This window comes from Dicentrarchus labrax, unplaced genomic scaffold, assembly GCF_905237075.1.
Source record: "Dicentrarchus labrax unplaced genomic scaffold, dlabrax2021, whole genome shotgun sequence".
NCBI classification, from domain to species: Eukaryota; Metazoa; Chordata; class Actinopteri; family Moronidae; genus Dicentrarchus; species Dicentrarchus labrax.
In genome coordinates this window covers 10,873,261-10,901,144 of record NW_026136707.1, presented here as the reverse complement: position 1 = coordinate 10,901,144, position 27,884 = coordinate 10,873,261, and the positions used below count along the sequence as shown (strand labels likewise).

General features: G+C 42.0%; 2 protein-coding genes across 4 annotated transcripts; both read left to right on the top strand.

The window, feature by feature from the left end:
- Positions 1–2,080: 2,080 nt before the first annotated feature.
- Positions 2,081–22,869, top strand: zbtb7b (zinc finger and BTB domain containing 7B). Of its 3 annotated transcripts, none has more exons than XM_051405462.1 (4): positions 2,081–2,489; positions 4,496–4,604; positions 18,528–19,603; positions 19,733–22,869. In XM_051405462.1, the coding sequence occupies exons 3-4, from the start codon at positions 18,534–18,536 to the stop codon at positions 20,355–20,357; spliced, it is 1,695 nt and encodes a 564-aa protein (XP_051261422.1). In that variant the 5' UTR covers positions 2,081–2,489; positions 4,496–4,604; positions 18,528–18,533; the 3' UTR covers positions 20,358–22,869. The 3 variants fall into 3 exon arrangements, with proteins under 3 accessions (XP_051261422.1, XP_051261421.1, XP_051261420.1); XM_051405461.1 differs by having other exon boundaries at positions 2,081–2,558; XM_051405460.1 differs by lacking the exons at positions 2,081–2,489; positions 4,496–4,604 and adding an exon at positions 16,625–16,929.
- A 1,052-nt stretch (positions 22,870–23,921) lies between these two features.
- Positions 23,922–27,823, top strand: LOC127366500 (NADH dehydrogenase [ubiquinone] flavoprotein 1, mitochondrial-like). Its single transcript, XM_051405463.1, has 10 exons — positions 23,922–24,184; positions 25,233–25,315; positions 25,423–25,593; positions 25,707–25,890; positions 25,974–26,163; positions 26,298–26,510; positions 26,604–26,770; positions 26,863–26,944; positions 27,336–27,481; positions 27,572–27,823. The coding sequence occupies exons 1-10, from the start codon at positions 24,092–24,094 to the stop codon at positions 27,665–27,667; spliced, it is 1,425 nt and encodes a 474-aa protein (XP_051261423.1). The 5' UTR covers positions 23,922–24,091; the 3' UTR covers positions 27,668–27,823.
- Positions 27,824–27,884: the final 61 nt, after the last annotated feature.

The window sequence follows — 27,884 nt, the reverse complement described above, 5'->3', positions numbered from 1 at the left end:
CATACAATCCTCAATTCATTCATCCACAAACAGACTGAAGAGTCTCTCTGCAAGTTCTTCTGATGCTTTCAAACACAAACGGTGGTTTCTGACCTTTAAAGCTGTGAAATGCTGGTGAAAGAAGTACTCAGATCATAAAAGTAGCAATAACACAGTGTACTGTAGAAATACTGTCACAAGTAAAACTCTCATATTTAAAATATATAAATATTATTAATGTAGGCTACCAAAACTAAAAGTATTCATTCTGTAAAATGGCCCATTTGACAATGATATATTACTGGATTGTTATGATTGGTGCATTAATATGTTCATCACTTTAATGTTGGAGCTGGTAACAGCGGAGGTAATTTACTTTATATACTAATGGGTAATTTAATCCATAATAATACACCATCATTTATTAGTTGTAAAGTAACTAATGACTAAATCTGTGTGCACTAAATAAATGTGGGTGAGCAGAGAAACAATTACATATAATCAATATTTCCTTTGAAAATCTCCCAAATAAATACATTTAAACTAGAGAATAGAAATAAATTGTTGTATTTCCAAATCTTCAGACATTTTTCCAAATAAATATCTTTTAAGTTTATCACTTTATCTAAAATGTTCATTGAATTCATTTCCATTTTTTTTTACACGTTATTTTTAAAATCTTAAAACAATGTGTTAAATTTGACACCAAACTGGGGCAGCAGCTGAGGTGGCCAGGCACTGTTTATGCCTCCCCTCGGGATCCAACATGTAGTGGAGTTGTAGTAAGTAAGTATAAGTAGCCTTTAAAATCCACCACTGGCCACAGGTTGCTTATTGTGCATCAGTTCAATTAAAGAGCGATGTTGCCTTTTCAGATTATTTCATATGAAACGTTTATAAAAGGTTTCCAGAATTTCACAATAAAAGACAAGGAGTAAAAAAAAACATATTGTGAAACAGCTGCGTAATGTATCTTGCGACCACCTGGAGGGTCTCAACTTCCATGTTGGGAACCACTGCTTTACAACAAACTAACTAAAATCAGTTGCATTTATGGAACATCTGGTGCAGATGTAGTTTTACTTCTTTGACTGGTAGCACAACCGCAGAGCAGGCACAGATTTAAGGTTAGAGGGGGGTGGTAATGGGTGGGCAGGCTGAGCTCACCGCAAAAAAATATATATAGACTTCCTGCACCCTCACTTCTAAACCCACCAGCTCACACTCCTGGAGCTTCAGCAGACGAGGATGAGATTCAAACTTAGAAAAAAGCGAGGTGATTCCCATACTCATAACCACTTCAAACAGGACGCATACGTGAAAGTGTTTTTGTAGTGAAATGAAGCTTTTGTTTAGCGTCTGTGCTTCTGTCATGAAAGATAGACTTCACTTTTCTCTCTCTCTCTCTCTGGAAAAAAATGTTCACATACAGGCTACTGTGTTTTGCACTTCTGCAGACTTTATGTTTCTTGTCTATATTGACTCACCGATTCACTAAAAGTCATTTTAAAAGTCCCTGGTGTTACCCCGCTGCTGCCCTCACACTGGATGTTACACATCCTCTGCACGGTTTCATTTTGATCACAACAAGTTCCGTTTATTCATCTGACAGCCTTCCTGACAGGCACCTGTCTGGAGTCCTGGCGCTGGCTCACTTCCACCTCTCCATCCGTGGTCAACCTCCAGATGGGAATATTGCTGAGTCATGAGGAAAGAGGCGGAGGGGGGGGAGGGGGGCCTACTAAGTCTATTTCGACCGAAAATGCGTTTGCATCCGATAGGTAAGCAATAAGCAGATATTCCTTCAATCCGCTCTCGCTGCCCTCTGTACTCAACCCACCTATGCGCGGTGATGCCCAAAAGGAGAGAGGGAGGGAGGCGAGGGAGGAGCGGGGGGTCTCCAAACTCTTGCCACCTCCCTCTGCCACCGGCATCGGGACAGACACCGCTGTTGGCCTATCGCACCAGAGCCGGACCCCCCCACACCCCCCTCCCTCCCTCCCTGCCTCCCTCCCTCCCTCCCCCTGTGCCCTGCCCACCCCGGCGGTCTCTTCTCCAGCCCTGCCAGAGCCAATCCGCGACTGGGTGTAAGTAGGGCAAGCCGCTTCCTGGTTCTCAGAAAGAAGGAGCAGGGAGAGTCGGAGTGGGCCAGCGGAGGCAGCAGACAGCAGGGGGGTCAGAGCAGCCCAGAGAGCCGGCGGTCTGCAGAGAGAGAGAGAGAGAGAGAGAGAGAGAGAGAGAGAGAGAGAGAGAGAGAGAGAGAGACCAAGAAGAAAAAAACGCCGAGGCACGATTTGGCGAAAAATAAAAAGCTCCCGGGTGTCGAGCTGAGGACGGCCGGAGCGGAGACCCCCCCTACACCACCCCCCTCCAGCGGAGAAGAAAAGACAAGCGCTGGGAGTATAAAAAAAAGAGAAGAAGAATAAGAAGTAGAAGAAGTAGGCAGGGTGGGACGGAATAATCCAGGAAGTGTGGAGGCCGGTCAGGTGGGAGGCGACGAGTCTAAACAGGTGACACACCGGCACTCAGGTAGCCGCTTCACCTGACGGCTGCAGATTTGACTGAAAACTAACACACCTGTAAGTTAAATGTGATTTAAGTGACATGTCTGCTTTGCTATGACAGCACCGGCTTGCTTCAACCTATAGCCTAACCCTCCCTCCTCCTTTTCCCTCCCTCCCTCCCTCCCGGTTCTGATCGGGGTCACGGGAGGACAATCCACGTCACAGGTATTCGGTAACTCCCGTCGACATTTATCCCCCCCCCCCCTCCCTCCACCCTCACCCCCACCCCCCCTTTATAATACATCCAGAGTGCGTTTCGGCTTCGCTTTTATTTATTTTTTAAACGCATGCAAGGTGAACTTAAAGCTGCGCGGTGGTGCGTTTAGCGGAGCAGGTGCTGCAGCCGCTGTTTGATATGTGCGTCTGTGCACGGCGGTCTGCCAGGTGAGAGAGGGAGAGAGAGAGAGAGAGAGGGAGAGAGAGCGGGGTCGGCGGGTACATTTCTGGAGACTCGGCTGCTAATTATAGCCGAGAACACCGGCTGACATCCAAAACCTAACCTGCTCTCACGCACATCACCTGCCTCTCTGCTGGGCACGCAGAGCAGTGGATCTATTGGATTTAGCCTTCTTGCACCTAAATGACCGCCCCCCCCTCCCCCCTTCCAGTGGTCTGTTAATCATCATCATCATCATCATTATCATCATCATCATCATCATCATCATCCTCCTCGTGGCGCACCCAGTGTTTTGTGTTAATCCCGTCACTATCCCCATGTTACAATAGGATGCGCTCAGGCTGTAATGTTAGGTTAAGGCTTCTGCCTACCTCATGGGTGTGGGGAGGGCTGTCATGCCAGTGGGCTTTTTGTGTATGTGTGTGTGTGTGTGTGTCATTACAGAGGTAGATGTGTTGCTGACTCGCCCCTCTGACAGACCGGCCTAACAAGCTCAACTGGCTTGGGTTTGGTTTCCCTGTCTTGGGCACAGCTTGTTTGGTTAAATCTTTAGCCGTCCATGCAGTTAGTTAATGCCTTATACCCTCTAGGCTCAGGTGTTGTCGCAGCTTTTTTGGCTCACAACCCCCCTCTGGGTGTCTGAGGGGCCCGAGTTGGAGGTTGGCGTAGTCGTCTATACTGGCCTCTGTTTGTGAAAGTTAGTGTGCCATCATGTTGAGTGGACGTGGTGCTGTGATGGTTTCCCCCGCACATGGAAGAGCCATCAGGGGTTTTGAAATAAATTCTTAATGCCAGCTCTGTTTGCTCTGACTTTGTCTGCAGCATAATTAGACATCTGTGCTTCATCCCTCGTTCCCGCCGCCCTGACATGACCCACATCCTGCTCTGTTTCTACAGGCCCTCCTCTTATAGCTGATATATTTCTGCCTGACACTTCATCATCATCATCTTCGTATGTTTTAGTCTGAATCTGCAGCTCTGACAAAACACCATCATCCTCCTCCTCGCCTACATTTCTTGAATGTTTCTTAGAGGGCTGTGAAAATCATGAAAATGCTTTCACACATGCGATCACTTCTGTACAGTATACTGTATTCATCACAAAGACATGTGTGTGTGTGTCTGTGTGTGAGTGTGTATGTGGGCTTTCCCAAACATTACTGACTGTTGGAGCACTTCTATTCCGAAGAAGTCAAAGTAGGAAGCGGTTGGTTTCTATCAGTCTCTTACAAGAACCCCCACTCCACCCCAAATTACATCTGATGCATCATGTGATTGCCTGTCTGTGTCTCTCTCTGTGTGTGTATGTGTGTGTGTTTGTGTGGGTGGGAGGGTGGGAGGGTGGGAGGGTGTTTATCCACATGCACTATAGCTAGCCTATTTTACAAAAGAGAAAAGAACATGTGCCTCAATTAGTCAGCACTTTGTGTTTTCTTTATCAGATCATCACGTCCCACATCTTTGTTCGCATACTTGGTGAATACCTGACTCATAGCCCCCCTCTGGGCTGAATAATGCTCAAATTAAATCAGGTTCTGTGCCTTTTTCCCCTCAGGTGTGTGACCTCTGCTGACCTCTGAGCAAAGAACCAAAAGAGGAGGGGGGGGACGAGCGAGAGGCAGAAGAAAGCAGGCACCATCTTCTCCTGGGTTTATGGACTGGAGGTAGGACTCTGCCATATATTACTGCGTGTACAATATATTAGCATCAGTCCCTGTCTCTTTCAAACACTTTTATTTATGCTGTCAGCCATTTTGGTAAGCTCCCTGCTTTCTCAAAAGATCTTAGATGTAGATTAGATCTTACTGGTTCAGTATCCTTCAAAAGAAGTAGTTGGTACAAAGTGTCGTACAAAGACGTATAAAGGCAAAGGTGTTAATACCATGTGACTGTGTGAAGAATAATAAAAGAGCTTAAGATAGAAGTTCAAATCCTTCCTACTTTGTCACCTCTGCAGCCGGCCAGTGGCTGCATGAAGGAGGTAGATTGTAGGATTGTATGTTTCAGGAAGCTACAATAACTCTTGGATGCAGATCCCTTAACACCCAAAAGCTTGCTTAGAACAAACAAGTGCTTTTTGTTTGAATTATGTACATCTTTAAGATACCTTTGGGAAACAGTTTCCATTTAAACAAACAAATGCAGTGTGACTGCGTGGAGATGATTGGTCACAAAATGTTTCTTTAACCTTCAAATATACTTATACTGATAGCCGAGGGATTACAGCTCACACCACATCCATCACTGGTTTGGTTCTAGTTGGCAACCTTGCTGGTGATCTGCTTCCTCACAACAACAACAAAAAATGTCATCTTTAAGGTTTACGTTACATTTATGTTAATTAGCACCTCCTGAAGGCACAAAGATAAATCAGGAATCTGTGAACAAGCAGAAACCCTTAACTGTCTGCACGTTCAAACTACAGCAAAGATAACAGAGTATTAAGTGTCATATTTGTGAAGTTGTTTCAGCTTGTTGTTGCTGCCGGTGTGCAGTAAAAATGTCACTGATCAGCTGGATAATGTGAAAATAATCTTACTGAAGAGATGAAGTTAGACGTCACTGGTGTTTTCAGCATCATCAAACAAACCTAATCAATATTTATACAGAATAACAGGCATTTTAAAGCACTGTTTTCAGTGTTTTAACATACTCCACCATACAGATGAATTAAAAAGCAATATATTCATAAATATTACTACAGATTTCAGCTTTAAAACGACAGAAAACCTACCTTCATCCCCCCTCTCACACCGAGCTGCACGCACACATTGTTACAGATCAAAACAAGTTAAATCAATTCCTAAATGATTCAAAATGGACTGAATTCATTCGAGTTTATTGAGTTCAGCCCATCCTGTATCTCAGTAAATAAACTACAAGATGTTACTCAGAAAAGAGCCTGACTAATTTACTGATACAAATCATCCAGAACGGCCAAATCTGTATCCGTTTCTTTCGCTCTGTCACACATATTTTGCTCCACTATCACAGTTTACACCACAAACACATTGCTGTGGGGGTCAGAACTCATTGAACACTGTTGTGCTTTATAGGATGGCCTCGGAAAAATACGAGCTGAATAAAATCGTCAAGCAGTTAAATATTTTATGGACAACCTGGAAGTTAACTCCTCTGTAGTTTGCTGGCTACATTTGCTCTATAATTGCAATCAGCTATTAAAGATGGCCCAGGAATGATGCCAAAAATAAACTCTAATGTTTAAAACAGGTTTATGATATTTATAGGTTTTTGGTATATGAGCACAACAAAGCAGCACTGCTTCTGAGAAGCTTTAAAGTCTTATTGGTATTAGTTTAACAGTAGGCTAAACAACAACTGGACATATTGCTCTAATGGCAGAAACATTAACAGCCTCTTTAGCTTGAGGCTAATGTTGTGCTAGCTATCTTAAAAACCTGCATTTAAAATACAACTGGATAAAAATCTGAATTTGTAAATCTACAGTGGATGTTACAGATATTAAACTGTAAAAATATTCACGTAACTTATACTTTAGCCTATTTTGTGTACTTTATTAGTACTTTTTGTAATTTATGAGGCAACACAACAGCTTAAATAGTTACAAACAGCAAATGTATTGGTTTGTTTTACCTCATAAATAATTAATAAAGAATATTACTGTAGTATTCTCATGCACAGACCGTTTTCAGGCTATAAATACCATTCAAATTATTGTTCATTCAAGAGTCTGTGGCTTAAAAAAGTTCATTTATCTCCAGGTTTCAGGATTAAAACAGAACTACACAGCAAAAAACTACAAAGCAAACAAGGAATACATATTTTTGATATCCTTCCTTTAAATTATCATAATCTTACTGTACCCTAAAATAAAAACCTTATACAACCCACTTATATATATCTAGATAATTGAAGTCTAAAATGTGAATGTGTATATATTGTTTAATGTGATGAAGTAGTTTGTAGAGTAGTATAAAGAGCATCTCTGACCCCAATTTATCCATTGTTTTAGTTTTATTAACACACTCCAGCATACAGATTAATTTAAACATGATACATTCATTAAAAAGTGGTTGATTTCAGCTGTAAAACAACTACAAACCCCTTCCTGATTACTGCTGATTGTCTTTAGAGGCAACAGAGAACCGTCTTCCCTGCTAACCTGTATTTTAAAATACACAAATTATATGAATGATAGAGTATCGTGTTTGAGCATGAAAAAGGATTATATGTTACATATAGTTATTAACACTCGTATTTCATTTGAGTTGAGCGTGAATTTTTCTGTGACTTCGATGTGTGTGTGCCTGTGTTTGTGGTGGGCAAGTTGGTGTGACAGATCATGTGACCTTGGCTTTGCTGGAGTATGACTGGTGACAACCATGTGTCCGTGAAGTGGTGGGTAGGGGGAAGTGAACTCGAGTGGTCTGTCAGGCGAGGAAAACACACGCCAACACATATATATACATGCATGCACACAGTTCCAGGAAATGCTCTAATTGGGGCATGTGAGCCCATATAAATTCCCCCTTTTCATACATGGGTCTTTCAGTTTCATGCAAACGATGTGCGCAACTGAGTGGGAGGAAGGTGGGGAGAGAGAGACAGGATGGGGGAGGGAGAATGGGAGATGAAAGAAGTAAAGGTTTTTCTCTTCTGGTCCTAATATTTGAAGGTGTCCTGCCTTTTTTCTCAGGGATTTTATCGACTTTGCCCCGCTGCAAAAATAATTCAGAGAAAATATCTCGATTCCCTAATCTTATTTTGAGTTTTGTTCATGAAAGTACAAGGAGAAATTACGCCTCTGCAATCAGATTGTTTTGCCACCCAGTGCAAGAAATGGGGCAAAGAATATGTTGACTTTGATGAAGTCACACCGCTTGTTTCACTGCTGTAACTTATTAGTTTAATGATTGAAAGTCCCCCTTTATTCAAAACTGCGCGTAAACCATGACCATAGCCCTTTGACCTCTGTACAAATGCAACGTTTTCACCATATATGGCGGTTGCTTCTCCACATTGAGGCAATAATGGCACAGGGGTGATTACACGGTGTCCGTAATCCAGTCTGCTGCTACTACAGTTGAGTCTTGCCCCTACTCGATCTGTGTCAATAGAGGAAGTTCTGTATCTGCCATTTCCTCTTTTCAGTCATGAGTTTCTGTAGCATTTGACAGCCCTCCCTCGCTCTCGACCACCAGCCTCGCATCCCACGCCACCCAGCGTTAACCAATCAGCAGGTGGCCGTGACTATTCTTTTTCTTGTAAAGAGTCAGAAGACAGAGAAAGAAAAAAAAAAACAGGCTTGAGAAAAAGCTACAGGCTGAAGGAGTGATCATGATTCAGCTCTTCTAGTAACAGTGCAATTGTTTCTATACACATTGAGCGGGCGGTTATCATAAATAGGTACAGTGAGACAACACTTCAGGGAAAGTGAGAATAAACACCCAAACATAAGCGAAGGGAGTTATTGTTGCTGAAAGTGACCCCTTTCATGTGTGCTGTTCAAAGGGGAACTCCAGCAGCAAATGGAGGCTTTTATTCCAAAAGGCAGCGTACCATCCCTTTTGGAAAAATAAAATCACTTTTGTTCTGTTAATGTTTCAAACACAAACATTATTATTGTTGCAGGAAGGACATATGACACATCAGATTGTTGGTGTTTTGAACATCTTACTTTCGGACCAAACTTTTATCTCTTCTACCTTCAATTCTCCCTCAAGCACCAGCATCCATCTTTCTGCTATAAAGAAGTTATCAGTTAGTTTAACCTCGTGTCTGTCATCGTTTTTTGCACTAACACAGTTGTGTGTATAGTTCCTGACTTTTTTTCGACACAACAGCAGTGACGGGTTGTGCACCGGTCAGCTGGACCGCAAGTCAAGTCCTGCCCTGAAGTTATTCTGAAGTTCTGATATAATTTATGGATTGCAGTTACAGTAAAAACAGTCTCCTCCCCTCCCTCTATCGCTACCATGCAGTTAAGCTGATTTGTGAGGAAGGTGACACATCTCTCACTCATGTCCTCCTCTTGTCTGTTTATTTCTCACTGCTTCTACAGACCTGAATGTCTTTATTTTTTTCGGGGGGGGGGTTTTCTTTTTTTGCTTAATCTCTCTGAGTTTTTGCTTGATTTTTGTATCAGTTTGTCTTCCATTTATCTCTCCATCTGCTCTAGTAGTCGACCATCTTTACTGAGCACAGGAAGAGGAAACTGATCAGGATCAGTTAGCTTTGCGACATGTTTCTGTGTGTGTGTGTGTGTGTGTGTGTGTGTGTGTGTGTGTGTGTGTGTGTGTGTGTGTGTGTGTGTGTGTGTGTGTGTGTGTGTGTGTGTGTCCAGCGCTTTTGCAACATCTTCCTCTTAACAGGGAGGTCATTTGTGTGGAAGAGCAGCAGTTGTTGAGACCCTCCCAGTGATTTGGCAACTTGTAATCGACAGACACACGCACAGTAACAGTATTAAGTGTTCATGTTTTTTAAGCACATGCTCATATCAACAGATAATGTGCTGACTAAAAAACAAAAACTGATTTTGTTGTTTTTCTCCAGTTTTTTCCACGCAGACACGCACAAGCCCACAGTAATCTACACATCCATATGCAAACATTCATACATTTACAGTGTCAGTTTTAGGTTCATTTTTGCAGCTGCAGTTTGGGGTGCTTTTGTGTTGGACTGCATTCTACTACTACTGTTACTAAAAAAATTCAACATATTTATTTTAAATGTAACATTATAAGCACCACAAAGGGATTTATAGTAATAAAGAGTTACTGAGTTAGAATAAATGATATTGTTATTTATGCTTTTTAAATTGTCCAAATGTAGGGAGATGCACAAATGCATTTATCTGAGGAAAAATATTTGACTGCTTAAAAAAAATCTTCACAGTTTATGGGTCCAATCCATTTATATTATTTTAGCATTATTAATTACCACATATTATTTAAATTTCAAACATTCAGCAAACATTTGTAGAAAATGGCAACAGTTCAGTATGTAAAATCCTTAATATCATACAGTTTTTCATGTAAACTTAACAAGGTTTATAACTTTAAATAAATAAGACAACATAAAAGAAATGACAATTTCTTCTTTGCACCTACTTAAAGGTACATAACAGACACACACACACACACACACACACACACACACACACACACACACACACACACACACAGTATTGCCTTTAATATCACCAATATCATACAGACAGAGTATGTTAAAGGGACAGCAGATCTAAATATTTCATTGTTTGTCTATTTGACAAAAAGCCAATTGATCCTCCAAATTTGTAAGGCAGATAATTATAAAAGTATTTAAAATACAAATTATATCTTATTATTATTGGTTCTTATCAGGAGTCTGATATTGGCCTCCATGGAAAGTCTGACTGTAAAGTGACTTTAATATTTCCATTGAATATTTCTACTGTCTGCTGTAATATAAATATTCTCCAATGTAATCTTTAAGAAATTACTTCATCAAGAGACGTACATACAAAGGATTAATATTGTTTTCTCTCCATGAACATGCTCGATGTAAAATAACCACTCCGGATAACGATTTTGACACGTGTTACTGCGCTTGGTGCTCTACTCCACGATTAACCCCTACATAGTTATACCACGGACCGAGATGTGACCGAGAACACCCGCGCTGAGTTACAGCAAGTACACGGATAAATTACTGTAGTATTGTTTGACTGTAACGATATTTTATGACCCGCTGTTTTCATTACTGTTTTTCAAATGCACTGTAATCCGTTGTCGTACTCAGAGGAAACCTCAGCTTCATCAACTCAAATGAGCTCATCCGACCTATAAACGTCATTAAAACCGCACACACACAAATAAAGTTTCTCTCCTGCTCTTGCATATTAATCGACGCAGGGTTCAGTATGTAATACGCCCACACACCTTGAAGCTCCAGTGTTCACACACACAGTTGTGGAGTGTTTTGGGGGTAGAAACTGCTGACCAGATAAAGAGCAAAGAGAGAAGAAGAGTGAAGTGTGAAACCACTCCGTCAGCATGCCTCCTCTCTCACATCTGTGTGTGTTCTCCATCTTAGGGTGAAACTCCCTTTTGGTGATGCTAATGATAGAGGTGGCTGCTACCACATCTCTCCCTCAGACATCTGCACACACACACACACCTGCAAGGACTTTCTTGCTACTTCCTGTGGCTGTGTGCATGTGTTCACCTCTTGCCTGATCGCTCTGTTTATCTCCCAGTCGTCATGTCACTGCTCCTCTCCCTTCTCTTCTTCTGTCTCCCCCTTCCTCTCCCCTTGTAACTCAACTCGGTCTACTCTTGTTTCATGTCTCGGTAACACAGATTGTTCGGGGCCGGGACTAGATTTTCCTGTCTTAAGCTCCCCTCTTCTCTGCTTTATCTTTCAGAGCATCTCAACACCCACTCCCCATTCACTCACTCTCATGTGTTTCTCCTCCCCCATACCCTCCTTTTTCTTGTGTGATTTCTAAGAACATATGTGTTTTTAGAAAACATACCTCCCTCATGTTCCTTTTGTTGTCTCTTCTCAAATCTCGTACCGTTTTCCTCTTTCCAACCTCAGATTGATTTCTTTTCCTGCTCCTGTTGCTCTCTCGTCCTTACACTGTGCAAAGATGGCAGAAATGTGGCACATTACACTCATTTCAGAAAAAATAGGCGCTAAAAATACACCACTTTGTTGTCATTTTTATGGGGAAATGATTTTTGGTATTATATTGAATCACTAGTTTCACTCTTCAGAATCAAAAAGGTGTAAAGAAAATTACTAATTTACTTTTACTTTTTGCAAAACAGTGTACAAGACCCATCCTTCATGACAAAATTGACAAAAACATCCTGCTGGGTTTAATTTTAGTTGTAATATCCAGGTTGAAAAACAAAAGATGAGAGACTGATTGTATGTTGGGTAGCACGCAGGCAAGACTGTATGTCAATATAACCAATATTACATAAAGAAGTAGACTTAGACTTTATGCATATGTTGGTGTGTTCTTTATACTAGTTATAGTTTTCTTAAATAAGATTATTTTAAAAAATTGCAATATAATGTCTTGCTTAAAGTATCACAATATATTCAAGTGTAAACCTTGTACTGTGGTATCACCAGATTCTTGCCAATACAAAGCCATAATATTATGTAAGAATTTGGGGCAACATTTCTGTATTTTCCTGGTTTTAAAGGCTAAGTTACAATAAAATAATATTGTTCTAGGCACCCATTTAACTGTTCAAGTGAAGTACATTTACGTAAATTGTCTTGTGAACAAATTACCTCAATATTCTTCTCCCCAAATATTCTTAATGAGCAATTTAAGGCGTTTATTTACAATTATTTGATGTCGGTGTTGCAGAGCCGTTACAAAGAGAGATTCATTTCTGTAAAAACACCATTTTATTTACATTTACTTCTGGTTAGAAGTTGGTGGATATGACAGGGCAGAGCATAATATGTACACCCAAATGTCTTGTCCCATGCGCTGATAAGCTGATAATCCTCCAGCAGATTCACGCTGGTGTTCAGGTCTCACATGCAAACTGGCTGCTGTTGTAGCTCACAGTGGAGTGTTTGTGGTGTGGTAGGGCGAGGGGATAAGGGCCTCTGCTCTGCCAGCCAAATGAATAATGTAATGTGTTCTTGGAACTAAGACCACAATGTGCGCATGCGTCCACACACACACACACACACACACACACACACACACCATAATAACCCAGTTACAGTAAGGACAGAGGAGGGCTTGGCTGCAGTGTCTTGAATAAAAGAACAAACTTGTGCTGAGTAACCTCAGCTCACTGGACTTCTCTTTTTTTTGTAATTCCTCCTAACGTCCAGTCATGGCACGGTGCAATAATTCTAATTATTATGACGTGTCTCAAGTCTTGTCTTTGACTAATTCAAATGGCGATTCAAATTCTCCCTGGTTGTGTCTGTTTTTATATCTCCTGGTGGGATGCAAATGTTCAGTCCGGAGGGAACTGTCGGGACACAGGGGGGTGGTTCTTGTGTTTTATCTCCGGGCAGAGACGAGCTGTATTATTAGAAGACCTGGATGTGTCAGCCTTTTGTGTAGCCAGTGTTCTTGTGTAGTTTTTGGGTGTATTTGTTGCTTAAATGTGAAAGGGTTGCACTCACATAGTCCTGAGAGAGTGCTCTGCTGGGCTGAGTGCAGCTTTGGTTTGGCAGACGTACGTGCACTCATCTCTTCTCATCCCCCCCATTTCCTCCTCCCCTACTCTTCCTCAGAGAAGGTGTCCCAGTACCACACTCCACTCACTACCCCAAATAAGTGAGGTGTAAAGAGGGTGAAAACTTTTGTCTTTTCTTAACCCTTAAAAAATCTGTCACACAGAGAAGAAAAGTGGTGAGAGGAAGACGAGTGTGTGGCGGAAAAACGGTATGAGCTTGAATCTTACTTTCCATGTGTTTGGCCGCTTTGTTGGTATTCTGGCGCAGTCGTAGTTTAGCATCATTGTTATTTGTGGTTATGAATAACCTCTGAAGTACTGGGTTTTTATCTGAATGAAAACAGAGATGGTGATGGTGTGACTGTGACTGTGTCAGTGTGTGCATGTAGTGTTTCATTTGCTCCTTATGTGTGAGCATTTTACTATAATAAGTACATTTTATAATGTATTTGAGCTTCTACAATGTTTAGAAATGTATCCCCAAACAGGCATTTTTTTTAACGAAACATTTAAAAAAACTTTTTTAAAAAATTTAAATTTTTTTAGGTTTGCTTTGTCACTCACTTACTTTCACATTCAACTTTAATGTATGACCTTGTTAAATTCAAAGAACTATCCATACTCTTTGGTTATTTAAGTACTGAGGAGACAACATGCAACCAACCATACATGCTCACATTAACGAACACACGCACACACACGCACACGCACACACACACACATACACACACAGTCACAAACACACACATGAACATGGCACTTTGGAAAACATCTGACATCAGAATTTATAAAAGCATTTCTCCTTCTCCCTCTCAGCCACAGTTTTCTGTGAATAGTATAAAGTCATATTTTCCCCCTTAGCGCTGGAGCCTGATATAATTGAGGTGGACTGGGAAAACTTACAGCCTTTAATGGAAAATAAGACCCATAAAAATAATACTAACAGTTCTAGTTCCAGTCATCACACACTCTGCGTGTGCAGAAGGATTTCATGATATAGACGATGGATACGGCTTTTATACTGAAGAATAAATCTCTGTTTGCAGGTTTGGTCATTCCTGCTGCTGTCATTTTCCTGGCCTCCAAACCAATGTGTCGACTTTTTATTTTTTTTTGTTACACTGAGTTGTAGTAGTGGACAGTAATGGTGGATTTAAGTTTCCATTTCCTCTTCAGTTAAAACGAATCCTCGGTGGATTCTCTTCGAAACACGTTTCATTTGATTTTTGGTTAGTTTAACGGTCTGCTTGTACAACTCAGTTGTAGCTTCAGGTAGATGACACGTGGCCCGGCAGTTAGGTAAAGAAAAAACAATTAAAAACCTCCAAATACTACCGGTAGTTTTTAAAGCAATAAATAAATCCTCGCTGTTAAGAGAGAGGAAGAGTGTGCACATAATGAAAGCAAGGGATGAGGAAACCGTAGAGTTGCAGAGGAGGTGAATTCCTCCATCGTCGACAAAGAGTGGGAGGTGAGAACAAAAAACAAAGAAAGAGATAAGAGGCAATTGTTGGAAGGTTAACATATGAACATCTGTAGCGTTAAATGCTTAAAAATAAAAAGATGTCGTTTTTTTGAGAGCTGAAATTGTTTTCAGTGAGCATTTTTTTGTGGTTGTATGTTTGGCAAGACATTATATGACACACCTAAAGGCAAACAGTGATATCAGTTATTTGACTTTAAGGTGCTGAACCCTAATTAACATGAATAAACTTACAATGACAGTAATTATGTTTTATGATAATAGTTGAACACATGCTTGTAAACTAACATTATTATTTTGTTTGTAAGACAAAATGTGTTTGTGGTATCTGCCTGTGGGCTGTTCTAACATTAGTTACAATGTGTTGCAAGATTCAGCAACTTATGCAGACATGACTTTGGTTAGCAACAAAAAACAGAAACAAGGTGACAAGGAAGGAGAAGGGGGGATATGAACAGTGAGCAGTTTGTGTGTGTGTGTGTGTGTGTGTGTGTGTGTGTGTGTGTGTGTTTGTGCGCGCGTGCGCTTGTCACGATGTGTGAGTATTAAGTGACTCACAGACAGAAAATTGATGGGAATCATTGCAACTTCTTTGCAATCTTATTATTTTCCGAACACGTCTGTTCTAAGGAATATGCCTAAAATAACAAGCCCGAACCACCAACCACCCATGATGCTTTTTTTTTTTCTCTCCCCTGCGCCGGAAATTTAATGTGCGTTGTTGTGTGCTCCTCCTAAAACCCCTTTTGTCTCTCACTTCTGTGCACTGCTTTGCTCAAGATTTCTGTTTTTTTGTTTTGTTTGTGTTTTTAGTAATTTTCCGTTTATTGACGGCTTTTCAGAAATTGGGCAAAAGGTGACACGTTGTGTGTTTATGCGCATGACAATTAGTAAAAACAATTCTGTTGATGCATTTAAACAATGATTACCTTTGATAGTGATCCTTAAATATGACATTCGGGTCTGTTATCGTGTCTACTTACAATGCGACTAGCTGTGCACACGCAAGGTCAAGGGATGCATTTACACTTTGCCCTACAGAGGCTTGGGTGGTGTGTTTCCAGTGGGATTGTTTTTCTAAACATGATCTTTTTTCCAGCATGTAATTATACATCTGTGTATGGTGTAGGGCTGCAACTAATGATTGTTTTAATTAAACATGAATCTACAGATTATTCTCTTGATCCATAAAAATGTCAGAAAATAAGGCCCTAAAGCACAAGGTGACCTCTTCATACGTCTTATTTTGGCCAATCTAATATCAAAAACCCAAAGATTTTCAGTTTACAAGGATGAGAGACATTATGAAAATACTTGCTCTAATGTGGTTTAAAAATAAAGATTTGTTTGTCTGAGTATGTGTGTGCAAGGGACAACGCAAACATGTGCCCCTTTAACTTCCTCACTCGTCTGTATTAGCTACTACACATGTCGTCCTTGTTGCCTCAAGTTGAAGAGACAATTCTTATGAAAATGCTCTAGTTTTGAAAAAAATCAGTAAGTATCTGTTGTAGAGGCCCCAGTGTTATTTTAATCAGTGGCATTTAGTGTGTGTAGGTTTCAAAGGAAGAGCTTTCAGCACCAGTTTGTCTTTGTGGTACGTTGTAATATGGTTTAACTCTCATATTGCACCTACCTGAATGTTTGTTTTTGAGTGTAATATGACTCATAATGCCAATATGATTTCTTACATGATTGTTCGATTTTGACTTTGTGTTGACTTGAAGAAAAAAATTATTCCTGAGCTGTTTAAGTTAAACACGCTGGTTTCCTTCCTGCCAAACCTGTTCAATTAATGTGTGTGGTCTGAAATCTGAAGGTTATTTGCTCTACATCCGTCACACTCATGCCATAACCTTAGATATACTACACCCTGTCTACCTGTTGGACTCTTTCTGAACAGGGAGAGGTCGACGAAGACATTGTGTTTATCGGAAAGTGTTCGGAAAATGGGCCGTTGGGTTTTGGAGAGAGGGGACGCGTAGGCGACTTGGGGGGAGGGGTATCTCTAAATCTGCCTTCGTCACTTGCACCCTCTTTTGATACAACCGGAAGGCGAGTGAGTGACAGAATGTGTGAAAGAGGTAGACATCCCCAAGGATGAACGCTTCACCCCGACTTCTGACAGCGAGATCAGACCTTTAAGTTACACATCTGAGGGTAGAAGGAAATAGGAAGAAAAGAAAGTGGTTTTTTGGAAGATAGAGAGAAGGTGAGCTAGGCAGAAGAGTTGTAAAGAGCAAAAAGATGGATGCCATGAGACACACGCTGCCTCGACTCCAGCTGACTGTGCCCATGCCCCTGAAAACGGGGAAGGTAGGATTTACATTTGAGACGTCTGGGTACTTTAGCGTGTCCTGGGATGAGATAGCGAACAAATGTACTTTTTTTTTTTTTTTGCTGAAAGGGTGGAGTACATTTATATGTTTTAAATAGGCTTGCGTCGAGATCGTCACATAACAGGTTAAATATAACAATAGTGGGTGGGGGGAGCCACAGATTGGCACGCAATGTGTGTATGTGCTGTATATATGTGTGTGTCCATACTCCTGTGCCTGTGTGTGTGTGTGTGTGTGTATATGTGTGGGGTGGTGTGTGTGTGTGTGTGTGTGTGTGTGTGTGTGTGTGTGTGTGTATTTAATAGGGTGTGTTTTGGAGCAGGTTATTCAGGTGGATGTACCGTTGTTGAGCAGAGCCCTCTGGGCACTGTGTGAACACTGTTATTGGATGGCCAGGGGGCTGCCAGTTGCTATGGGAGGGAGATAAAGGGCAGGGAGGGGGAATCTGGAGGGTGAGTTGTTTGTGGAAAATCTGGTCTGCTCAGGTGTGTTAGAGATATTGTTGAGCAGGTACGGTGTGGACAGGGTGAGGTGCGAGCTTAGGGAGGCAAAGAAGGGAGTTGTTGTGTCCTATTACAGACAGGCCTCGTTATGTGTCACAAAGAGGAATAAAGAAAAAGTTACTGGCCTTATTTGACTTGCATTACCACATTTTTACCAACACTTGTACCCCTGTGTCGATAAACCAGCCAGTAAAGATCTTTATTGGGTTAAAAAAAAAAGACAAAGACGGAATTGTGATACATGAAATCTAGCAACTGATTGCACTGTATATGTTGCACATCAAGTTTGCGTGACGTACTTTTATTCCAGTCCTCATAAAGGTAGTTATTCTTCTCTTGCTGTTTTTTCCTTCCTCATTCTTTAACTGGTACTCCCCCCCTTCACCCACTCTAGTATGTCACTTCCTCCCGCTCCCTCGCTTGCTTTTCTTTCTTCTCTCCTCTCCTCCATTAGTCCTTCTCTTTCTTCCCCAGGTATTTTAATCAAACGGCTAATGCTATAAAGGTTTCACACAGGAATTAACCTACTGCCTACTGTTACAGCACCTACAGTACGTTGCATAATCCTGCGCCCTTTCCGCGTCACTGTTATCGACCATTTGGTTTTATATATCTCTCTCACTCTCGCTCTCTCTGCCCTAATGATTATTTCTTCTTCTAGTTGCTGTTATATTTTGCCTCTTCTGCTGGCTCGTCATCTCCGTCGTATTTGTCCTCTGATGCCCCAACCCCCATCTCACTGGTCAAAATCGCTGCCTCCTGATTTAGTAATCTGAAGAGAGAGTACGTGGGGGGTGGGGAGTGAAGGATAAGGGGTAGAGTTGTAGCTAAGCCTGGTTTAAATTGTCCGTCTTGTGAAAGAAATTCCTTGGGTCAGTCACACTACGAAAGCTTTACTTTTAGGTACTTTTTAAGTGTATACATGGCTCTCTGAAAGAAGCGAAAGGTATTCTTTCAATGTCCTGAATTGCTAAAATTCATTGGGAAAAAATCTGATTTTATTCATGCAAAACTGTAATTTGCTCAGACTTCAGTCCCTCCACTCACCTGCTCTTCGCCCTCTTTCACTCAGGTGGCAATGTCTCCAGGAGAGGACGGTCTGATTGGGATCCCCTTCCCGGAGCACAGCAATGAGCTATTGTCCCACTTGAATGACCAGAGGAGGGCAGGGCTCCTGTGTGACCTCACCCTGACCTCCCGTGGAGCACGCTACCCAACTCACCGCTCCGTCATGGCCGCCGTCAGTCTCTACTTCCGGCGGCTGTTCGGGGCGGAGGAGGGGGGTGGTGAAGGTGGAGGTGGTTTCAGCGTGTGCCAGCTGGACTGCGTGGCACCCGACGCCCTGGATGCCCTGCTGGAGTTTGCCTACACTGCCACCCTGACCATCCCCAGCTCTGGGATGAGAGATGTGCTGCGAGGAGCTCAGCTTCTGGGCATCCAGTGTGTGGCTGACGCATGCAGAGACATCTTGGGGGAGACGGCGGAGGCAGAGGGGGAGACCGCAGAGGAGCAGAGAGCCCAAAACACAGCTACTGAGAGGATTTCACAGGGAGAGAGCAGGGTAATGAAAGGGTCCCGAAGAAAAACAGACAAAAAGAAGGTGAAAAAAGTTGGGCCACATCACATTAACTCCTCTGTTTTAAACCCACCGCCTGCTTCTCCTATCTCGCACCCTTCACCTGCCTCCGACAGCTTCCGCTCCCTGCCGTCTACCCAGCCACCAAGCCCCGAACAGGAGGATCTTCACCACAAATCTGGGCAGAATGGAGATCCCAGGGGGATCAGAGAGCCCGGAAGAAGGGCCACACTAAATGGAGGGCTCCTTCACTGGCTCCATGAGCGCCCCCGTATAGCCCACCCACCTCCGGTCCCGCCCTTGAATGACAAGCTGTCAGAGGATGATGACATGGAGGGTTTCGGCGATGATGGTATGCTGATGGGAAGCACCTCTATGCCTACTTCTGTAGCTGAACGAGGAGCCGCGGTGTCAGCAGTGGGAGGTGGGAGGAAAAGGAAGTCTCAAACCCCCCAGCAGTGCCCTGTTTGTCAGAAGATCATCCATGGAGCGGGAAAACTGCCCCGACACATGAGGACACACACTGGAGAGAAGCCTTTCCAGTGCTCTGCCTGCGGAGTCCGTTTCACCAGGTACATGGACTTCTCACATCTAATGTGCACAAAACAAAATGGTTTGATATATTGTGGCCTGACTAAATCTTTCAATAATACTTTGCTGCTGTCGTTCTTCCCTTTCTGCTTCTTCTTTCTTTTCATTAGGAATGATAAATTGAAGATCCACATGAGGAAGCACACAGGCGAGCGCCCCTACCCCTGCCCGCACTGCCCTGCTCGGTTTCTCCACTCATATGACCTCAAAAACCACCTGTCCCTCCACAGCGGGGCGAGGCCCTTCGAGTGCCCACTCTGCCACAAGGCCTTCGCCCGAGAGGACCACCTCCAGCGTCACCGCAAGGGACACAGCTGCCTGGAGCTGCGCACACGGCGGCCCAGACGTGGGCCCGAGCATGGGGAGGATGGAAGAGGGGATGGAAGCGGAAGGGAGCAGTCCAACCCACTGGAGGCTCTGTCTTTACAAGCCCACTCCTCTGCATTCCTCCCACACACGGTGCTGGATGGTGGGAGCGGGTCCGGACCACCGCTGATGTTTCCGGCTGATGTAGAGAGGGAGCGGTCTTTCGCCCTTCAAGCTTTGGCTCAGCTTGGGCCTCGCAGGCTCGCCGGCTACCCTGAGCTCTTCCTGCGAGGTCTGGAGCTGCGAGGGGGCAGAGAGGCCGAGGGAGAAGATCCAGGAGGAACCCACTCGCCGGCTTCGCAGCGTGACCGATGGGCAGATGACGTGGAAGAGGAGATTGGAGAAGAGGAAGCAGAGGAAGAGGAATAGTGAAAAGAGAGAGAGAGAGAGTGTGTGTGTGTATACGTGTGTGTGTGTCTGTGTGGTAAAGCATCCACAGTAAAAAAAAATCTCACTCAGGTGGCTGGACTAATGACCTGCTGCTCCAATATAGAGAGCGCTTAAAAAAATAAACAACTAAATGATAAAAAAGAAAAAAATGGAAAACGGGTTTTCTGAGATATTTTAAATGTTTGTCTTCTGGCTCTTGGCATTTGATTTAATTTGTCTTTTGAATTTTATTTCTCGTTTGCTGTTTATTTTTATGTGTTTTTTCTGGTTTGAGATGTTTGATTTGATTTTTGTAGCTGGACATGCGTATGTCGAGTGTGTGGTTACTGGGATGCTTTTCACTATGCAAACTAAAATCCAGAGCTGCGACATATATGGATATTTGAAGATGTATATTTTAGTTACAACATAAATATATTGATTCAGGTGCAATTCAGAAGTCATATCGCCTAGATCACAAGAATGAGTTTGTGTGGCCACTGTCCTCTGGTGGTTATCGGTGGAAATGCAGTCTAATTATTCCAACTTGTTCTGTACATTGTAAGCAATAATATTCTTTGTGTCTTTTCTTGTTTGTGGTAGAATCTTTGCTTTTGATTTGGTGCTTAAACCAAAGATTTTAGTTGAACTGTTCTCTTAAATCTTAAGTTAACAGGAGAGGAGAGAGGTGAATTGTAGCCAATGTTGGGTCTGAAGAAAAGATTCTTCCCAACTGTTTTGATAGCCATGAGAAAGAATCTGCTTCCATATTTGAGTGTTTCAGAGCCCTAGAGCTCTGAGTTAAATGCCTGACCAAAAGAGACAAAGTCTAGGTCGATGAGTTGATGTTGATTATGTTAAGACGATTCTTCTTTTTTCCCAAAGGCTGTGGATTTCAGTCTTCCAATGCACTCGTTTGGATTCCTCGTTTGAAAAAAAAAAAAGATAGAAAAGGAGCAAGTTGAGGGGACGAATGGCTTGCCCCCTTTTTTTTCTGTACTTATTTATTTATTGTTATTTATTATGACTCTTTTGCTGAAACTCCTTTGTGAGACCAAATCCAGGGTTGGGCACAAATCACAGTCCACTTCTCGTCTAAGTCTTACAAGAAGCTGCATAGCGCTAAAGATTTTGGCTCAACATCTCCGTATACCTAAACGCCTTTTTATGGGCTGCGTGTCTTCTTTTGGCGATTCTTCCTCGAATGCAATCTTTGCACATTTAACCCCGTCAGGTACTGCAATAAAACAGGCACATTCCATCCTCCGGGGTTGATAGAAGGGAACAGAGCAAAGAAGAAGTCAGGAGGGGGGGTTTACAACCCTCGATGTAACTGGAACACAAAATGACTTTTGCTGTTTGACATTTTTCAGCACGCTTCTCTGTTTTTAATTCAACATGTATAGTACTGTATCACATGTTATTGCATGGCAGTTCTTATAGATCGGCCACCGATGTGTCTAAAGGGGCCATTATCTTTTGAGTTAATCTATCTTCGACCAAAAACCTTTTTAGCTTCATCATGCTTTCCATGGACCAGTGCATTAAGGCCTTTGCAGGGTGTAATGCAATCATTAATGGCTTTAAGTGACAGCAGTCGTCTTTTTATTTCCAATTCTCTTGAAACTCACGTAGTCAGAACCTGGTGTAGCAGTCGCGCTGGTCTGGCCTTGTGTGCACTATCCATTCCTTCTTGTGTAGTAAACCTTTTTTTTATTTCCAGTTTATTTGCACTATGATATTTGAGAGCTTCAAGCCTTTTTGTCTGACCGTCAATATCTAGTCCATTAACTCACTTGGTACAATTTAAGATTGTGATTGAAATTGACTATACTTCTTTAAAACCCACATACGTTGAATACTCTTCCTCCTGCATAATGTACAGTAATAGTCAATATAATATATATTGGGATGAAGTTGCCTTAGATTTTTTTTTGTGCTGCAACTATTCTCAGGAAACCTTGAGCAATGCACTAAGTGATTATACAAAACATAAAATGGGAAGAAATTGTTTGGTGCTGTAGGGCGATTGACACCCTTCATGTAAGTGTAAGACCAGTAGTTTCAAAATAAGAGATTTTGTAGATTTTGTATCGCATGATTTGACATTTGAAAACCAAATTAATTAAACCTATTATGAGATTAAAAAAATAGGGAAATAATAGTGACGTAAGTAAACTACTGGCCTTACTGGAACCAGTCGTACTGGAATGGCAGTATGACGGTTGGTCCTGTTCATGAAGGGCGTTGGTGTTCCCAGTCAGAGCTTTGTGAATGAATGAGGGTTAACTGATGCCAGCTGTGAAGTGTGTGTGTGTGTTTCTATATGAGCTGTTTGTTTTCTTGGCTTTGGTGAAGGGACATGGGGTCCGGTCTGAGCAGAGGACCCCGCTATCAGGGATACATTTTTGTTTTTCAGTTTTTAGTGGAACCTTCTCAGAGATATGAATTAATTTTCCCATCATTTGTTTCAGTTAATGTAAAGAAAATAAATAAAGATCTCTAAGCTTGCTGTTTTCTGTGTTTCTCTTGTTGATTTATATTACAAAAAACAACTCTTTAAGGGCTTTAGCAGCTAGAGACCGATCAATACTGGAACTTTTAGGCTGATTCCTATATATCCATATTTGAGAGTTTAAAAAACGAGTAACAATCAGTCAATATTCTTTTTTTTAAAGACCTAAACGTTAACATAAACATACAGAAAGGAACCCTACATTTGGTTATTAAAGAGCCAAGATATTTACAGTTGCATTCAACATACCTTTGGCATTTCTGTACTGACATCATGAGTTATTATGAGTCATTGGCCGAAACTGTAGATAATCGAATCTATCAGTGATGAAGGGAAATCATGTAATGACATCAGCTCAGTGATTTTTATCAAAACTCTATTAATAACCTTAAGATAATGTGACTCTTTTGAATCAGATGATCTTTAAGAAGAGATAAGATTACATTTATTTCTTTAGAGACCACCTTAAAATACCCCTTAGTGTTTTTGGACAGCTCACTTCTTGATAGTTTGAAGGGGATAGGAATTTTCCATTACCACTTCCTTAATTTTAAACCCATTATTCTCTATCTTACAATAAGATCATTGTGGTCTTTGCTAATAATGGAAAAATGTGACTGAGTGGAAAGAACAAGACATTTTGACATGTCAGACACAGGAGGGAAAGCACAGGTGTGAATCAGGAAATGAACACTGGCGGAACTTCTTATTCTTATTTAGCTGCTTCAGTTTCAGGGTCCTGGTTCACTGTCACAGCTTACTGGGATACTTGCAAAGTCTTAATGTTATTAGTAACACCGGTGCTTTTTCCGGAGGGGGGGCCTGATGTCCAGGTCAGGGTCTATGTGTGTACATTGCATACATTTAATGGTTATTTTCACACTAGTAATCCATTTATATCCCTCTAAATCATGCACAAATTCCCTTAATGATTGCGCCTCTAGTGACCTTGATACCGATCAATTAATTGTGTGCATGCACGTGTATAGGGTACCTGCCCGGTGCCGCACGGGCCGCCGGGAACGATCGGATGTGACGTGGTTCGTTAATCCTCTTTAGTCTAATTAAGCTGAACCAGAAGGCCCCGCACTCCGACTGCAGCAGAAGTTTCAGAAATCGATTTGATTGTCTGAGGAGTCAAACGGGAGATCCTGGAAAGGGGGCAGCTTTGTAGCACACACCGGGTTGTTGGAGGTGTTAGTCTGCGGGCTCCTGCAGGATGCTGCCTTGGCGGATGCTGCCTGGGCGGATGCTGTGGGGAGCTGTGGTGCGTCAGGTCGCTCCGCGTCTGACCTACAGCACTGCAGTACAGGTAGGCCTGCACCCACTCTGCTATCCACAACGCACTACGTTAACCTACATGGCTACTTTCATATACAGGTATGCGTGAGTTTCGACACGTAGTAACAAGCAGCAAGTGCGTTTTTAGTCAGTGATCAAAGAAGATTTTTTTAAATGGAACTACATTTCCCAAGCAGAAAGAAAGGGGATGATGTTCTTTAATTAGATATTTTGGATGAATTTGTCTTTGGGTTTAAATATGTCCCATATGACAATTATATAGGATATAAAAAGACAAGGCAGACATGTTTTTGTGATCACTGAAATTATAAAGATGAAAAGGCCTTAAAATGTATCGTGGACTCTCATATATTTTTTACTATATTGCAGAATATATAAATTATTACCACATTTATTACCCAACTTTAAGTGTTTTCATTTCATTATTATTATTATCACAAAGTTTTAACATATAATAGTAATTTTGAAACTATTGGAATTGTACCAATTGTTTTTTCAAAACCCTGAATTTTAAATCAATAAATACAGTAAAATTCCCTAACATTTGGCAGAAATCTGTTTAACAAGTTCACCTATAAATAAAGGAGAACACAGAATTCCACATATTGATATGTAAAACAAAATATATGAGACCTCCATATGTGTTTAAATGATTTTCCATAATGAATTATAGTTTTTGACAAAAATTAATTGCCAGCTATTTTAATAATCAAATAATAGTTTTAGTAATTTTTTAAAGCCAAAATGCCAAATGTTCGCTGGTTGTAGTTTCTCAGATGTGAGAATGTGATGCTTTGCTTTGTCATAAATGATAGTAAACTGAATATCTTTGGGCTATGGACTGTAAAAAAAAGATGTTTGAAGACATCACTTTGGGCTGTGAGAGTTTTCACTATTGTCTGACATTTTATAGACAGAAACAATTTATCAAAAACAGAATCGATCGAACATTAGTTACAGGGGTGGATAATTTTCATGCATCCATCTTTGCAGTAACATTATTGCACATGGCCGCTTTGTCAATCAAACTCTTCTTTCCTCTTCCTCTCTGTCACCAGGTGAAGCAAAATAAGACCAAATTTGGGCCTCTGAGTGACCAAGACCGGATATTCACTAACTTATATGGACGTGATGACTGGAGGTAAAAACACACAAGACAAACGCAATTTTGCATATTCTCTGATGACCTGAAACTCATTATAAATACTTATTGATCTCTCTTTCTCTCCCTCTTCCTCTTCCAACCAGACTCAAGGGATCTCTCAAACGAGGAGACTGGTACAAGACTAAGGAAATCATACTGAAGGGATCAGACTGGATCCTGAACGAGGTGAAAATCTCCGGGCTCCGAGGCAGAGGAGGAGCGGGCTTCCCCACCGGCATGAAGTGGAGCTTCATGAACAAACCCAGCGATGGCAGGTAGGAGTGAGATGGAAAATAAATAATGAAGATCAGAGACACTTGAGACATGCATCTCTGTCCACACCACTAATGACAATGTATTCTGTTTATTTCCTTCCTGTTCTTCCCAGACCTAAATACCTGGTGGTGAATGCTGATGAGGGGGAGCCTGGGACATGTAAGGACCGCGAGATAATGCGTCATGACCCCCATAAGCTAATAGAAGGCTGCCTGGTCGCTGGGAGAGCCATGGGCGCTCGTGCTGCGTACATTTACATCAGAGGAGAGTTTTACAACGAGTCATCAAATCTACAGGTATACAGAGGCACAGGTAGAGGTCTCGTTGGTCAATCCATACATGCTGTGTGTTTTATGCTATGTGCTGTCTCTTCAAACAGGTGGCTATTAATGAGGCATACAAGGCAGGGCTCATAGGGAAGAACGCCTGTGGCTCGGGGTATGACTTTGATGTGTTTGTGATGCGGGGAGCCGGAGCCTACATCTGCGGGGAGGAGACGGCCCTCATCGAGTCTCTTGAGGGCAAACAAGGGAAACCCCGACTCAAGCCGCCATTCCCTGCAGACATAGGTGAGGTTCAAGCTCCTACATCCGGTTTCCTACTGGGGTTAATTATGGTTTAAGAAACTGGAACAAAAAAAAGGGTTATACTGTAATTACAGTCCTTAAGTGGTTATTCACTGCTTTTTTCTCTCTTCCTTAAGGGGTGTTTGGATGCCCGACGACAGTTTCCAATGTGGAGACGGTTGCTGTGGCGCCTGATATCTGTCGTCGAGGCGGTGCTTGGTTCGCCAGCTTTGGGAGGGAGAGGAACTCTGGGACAAAGCTGTTCAACATCTCCGGTCACGTGAACACACCGTGCACAGTGGAGGAAGAGATGTCTATTCCGCTGAGGGAGCTAATAGAGAGACACGCAGGTGTGTGTTTACAGTCCCCCTTCTGTGTTGATGTTGATTTAATCTTTGAGATGTTGACATGTCTTCCTCTCTCTTCTCGTGCGATTGGTGCAGGAGGAGTGAGGGGCGGCTGGGACAATCTATTAGGAGTGATCCCAGGGGGGTCCTCCACTCCCATCATCCCTCGCCATGTATGCGATGATGTTTTAATGGATTTTGATGACCTGGTCCGAGCAGAGACTGCACTGGGAACTGCAGCTATCATAGTTATGGATAAATCGGTAAGCAGGTCCCCTGAATAACATACACGACAAAATACACTGCGCCTTCAGAGACAAGACGAGATAATCTGAGAATTGTATTTTTCCACCAGACTGATGTGATTCGAGCCATCGCCCGTTTGGTTGAGTTCTACAAACATGAGAGCTGTGGCCAGTGCACCCCCTGCAGAGAGGGTAAGGAACTGCAACTGTATTTAACAATAAAATCACCTCACCCTGATTCATCTTAAAACCAACACTCTTTCTGTGGCCCCTACTTTCAGGCTAGAATAGTTACGTGCACATCCACAAAACCTCAGTGAGAAAGGTGTTAAATACAAAAAGATACAACTGAAATCTTAGTAACCACATATTACTACATATGTGCCAGTGGTGAGAATATTAAGTAAAAATACTTTAAAACAAAATCCACTTAAATTATAGGAGGAAAGGAAAACTTAAAACTTAAATTATAGAAGGAAAAATACTCAATTACCATGTGAAACCCACATGGGTATTTGCAATAAGTCCGACTGTGCTCAGATTTCAGCATGAGTACTTTTTTTTCTCTCGTCCTCTCACTCAGGAGTTGACTGGATGGATAAAATGATGTGGAGGTTTGTTCGAGGAGAAGCAGCAGTTTCAGAGATTGACATGATCTGGGAGCTAAGCAAGCAGATAGAGGGACACACCATCTGTGCCCTGGGAGACGGAGCTGCTTGGCCTGTGCAGGTGACATCTCTGGAAGCTATTAAACACTCACTGAAGGACTAAGTTATATTTTTACATGCATTTTCTTTGTTTTATATCTTTCTTCTACAGGGACTGATTCGCCACTTCCGGCCAATCATGGAGAGCCGCATCGCTCAGTACAACAAGAAAAACCCTCCAAGAGAGCCAGAGATTGAGATGGTCTGAACTCTGCAGTGTCTATATCAGCATTCAGTCCTTCTTAACAGTATAAGTAGCTCATCATGCTATACTGCTTTGTGTACATTATTTTAACATAGTTTTTAAATGTGATATTTGTTCATATTAAGAATGCACAGTCCAGGTTGTACTGCTTTAATGAAATTTGTTCAAAGTTATCATTACAAAACCTTCAACATGTTTTTCAAGGGTTTTCACACGTGAA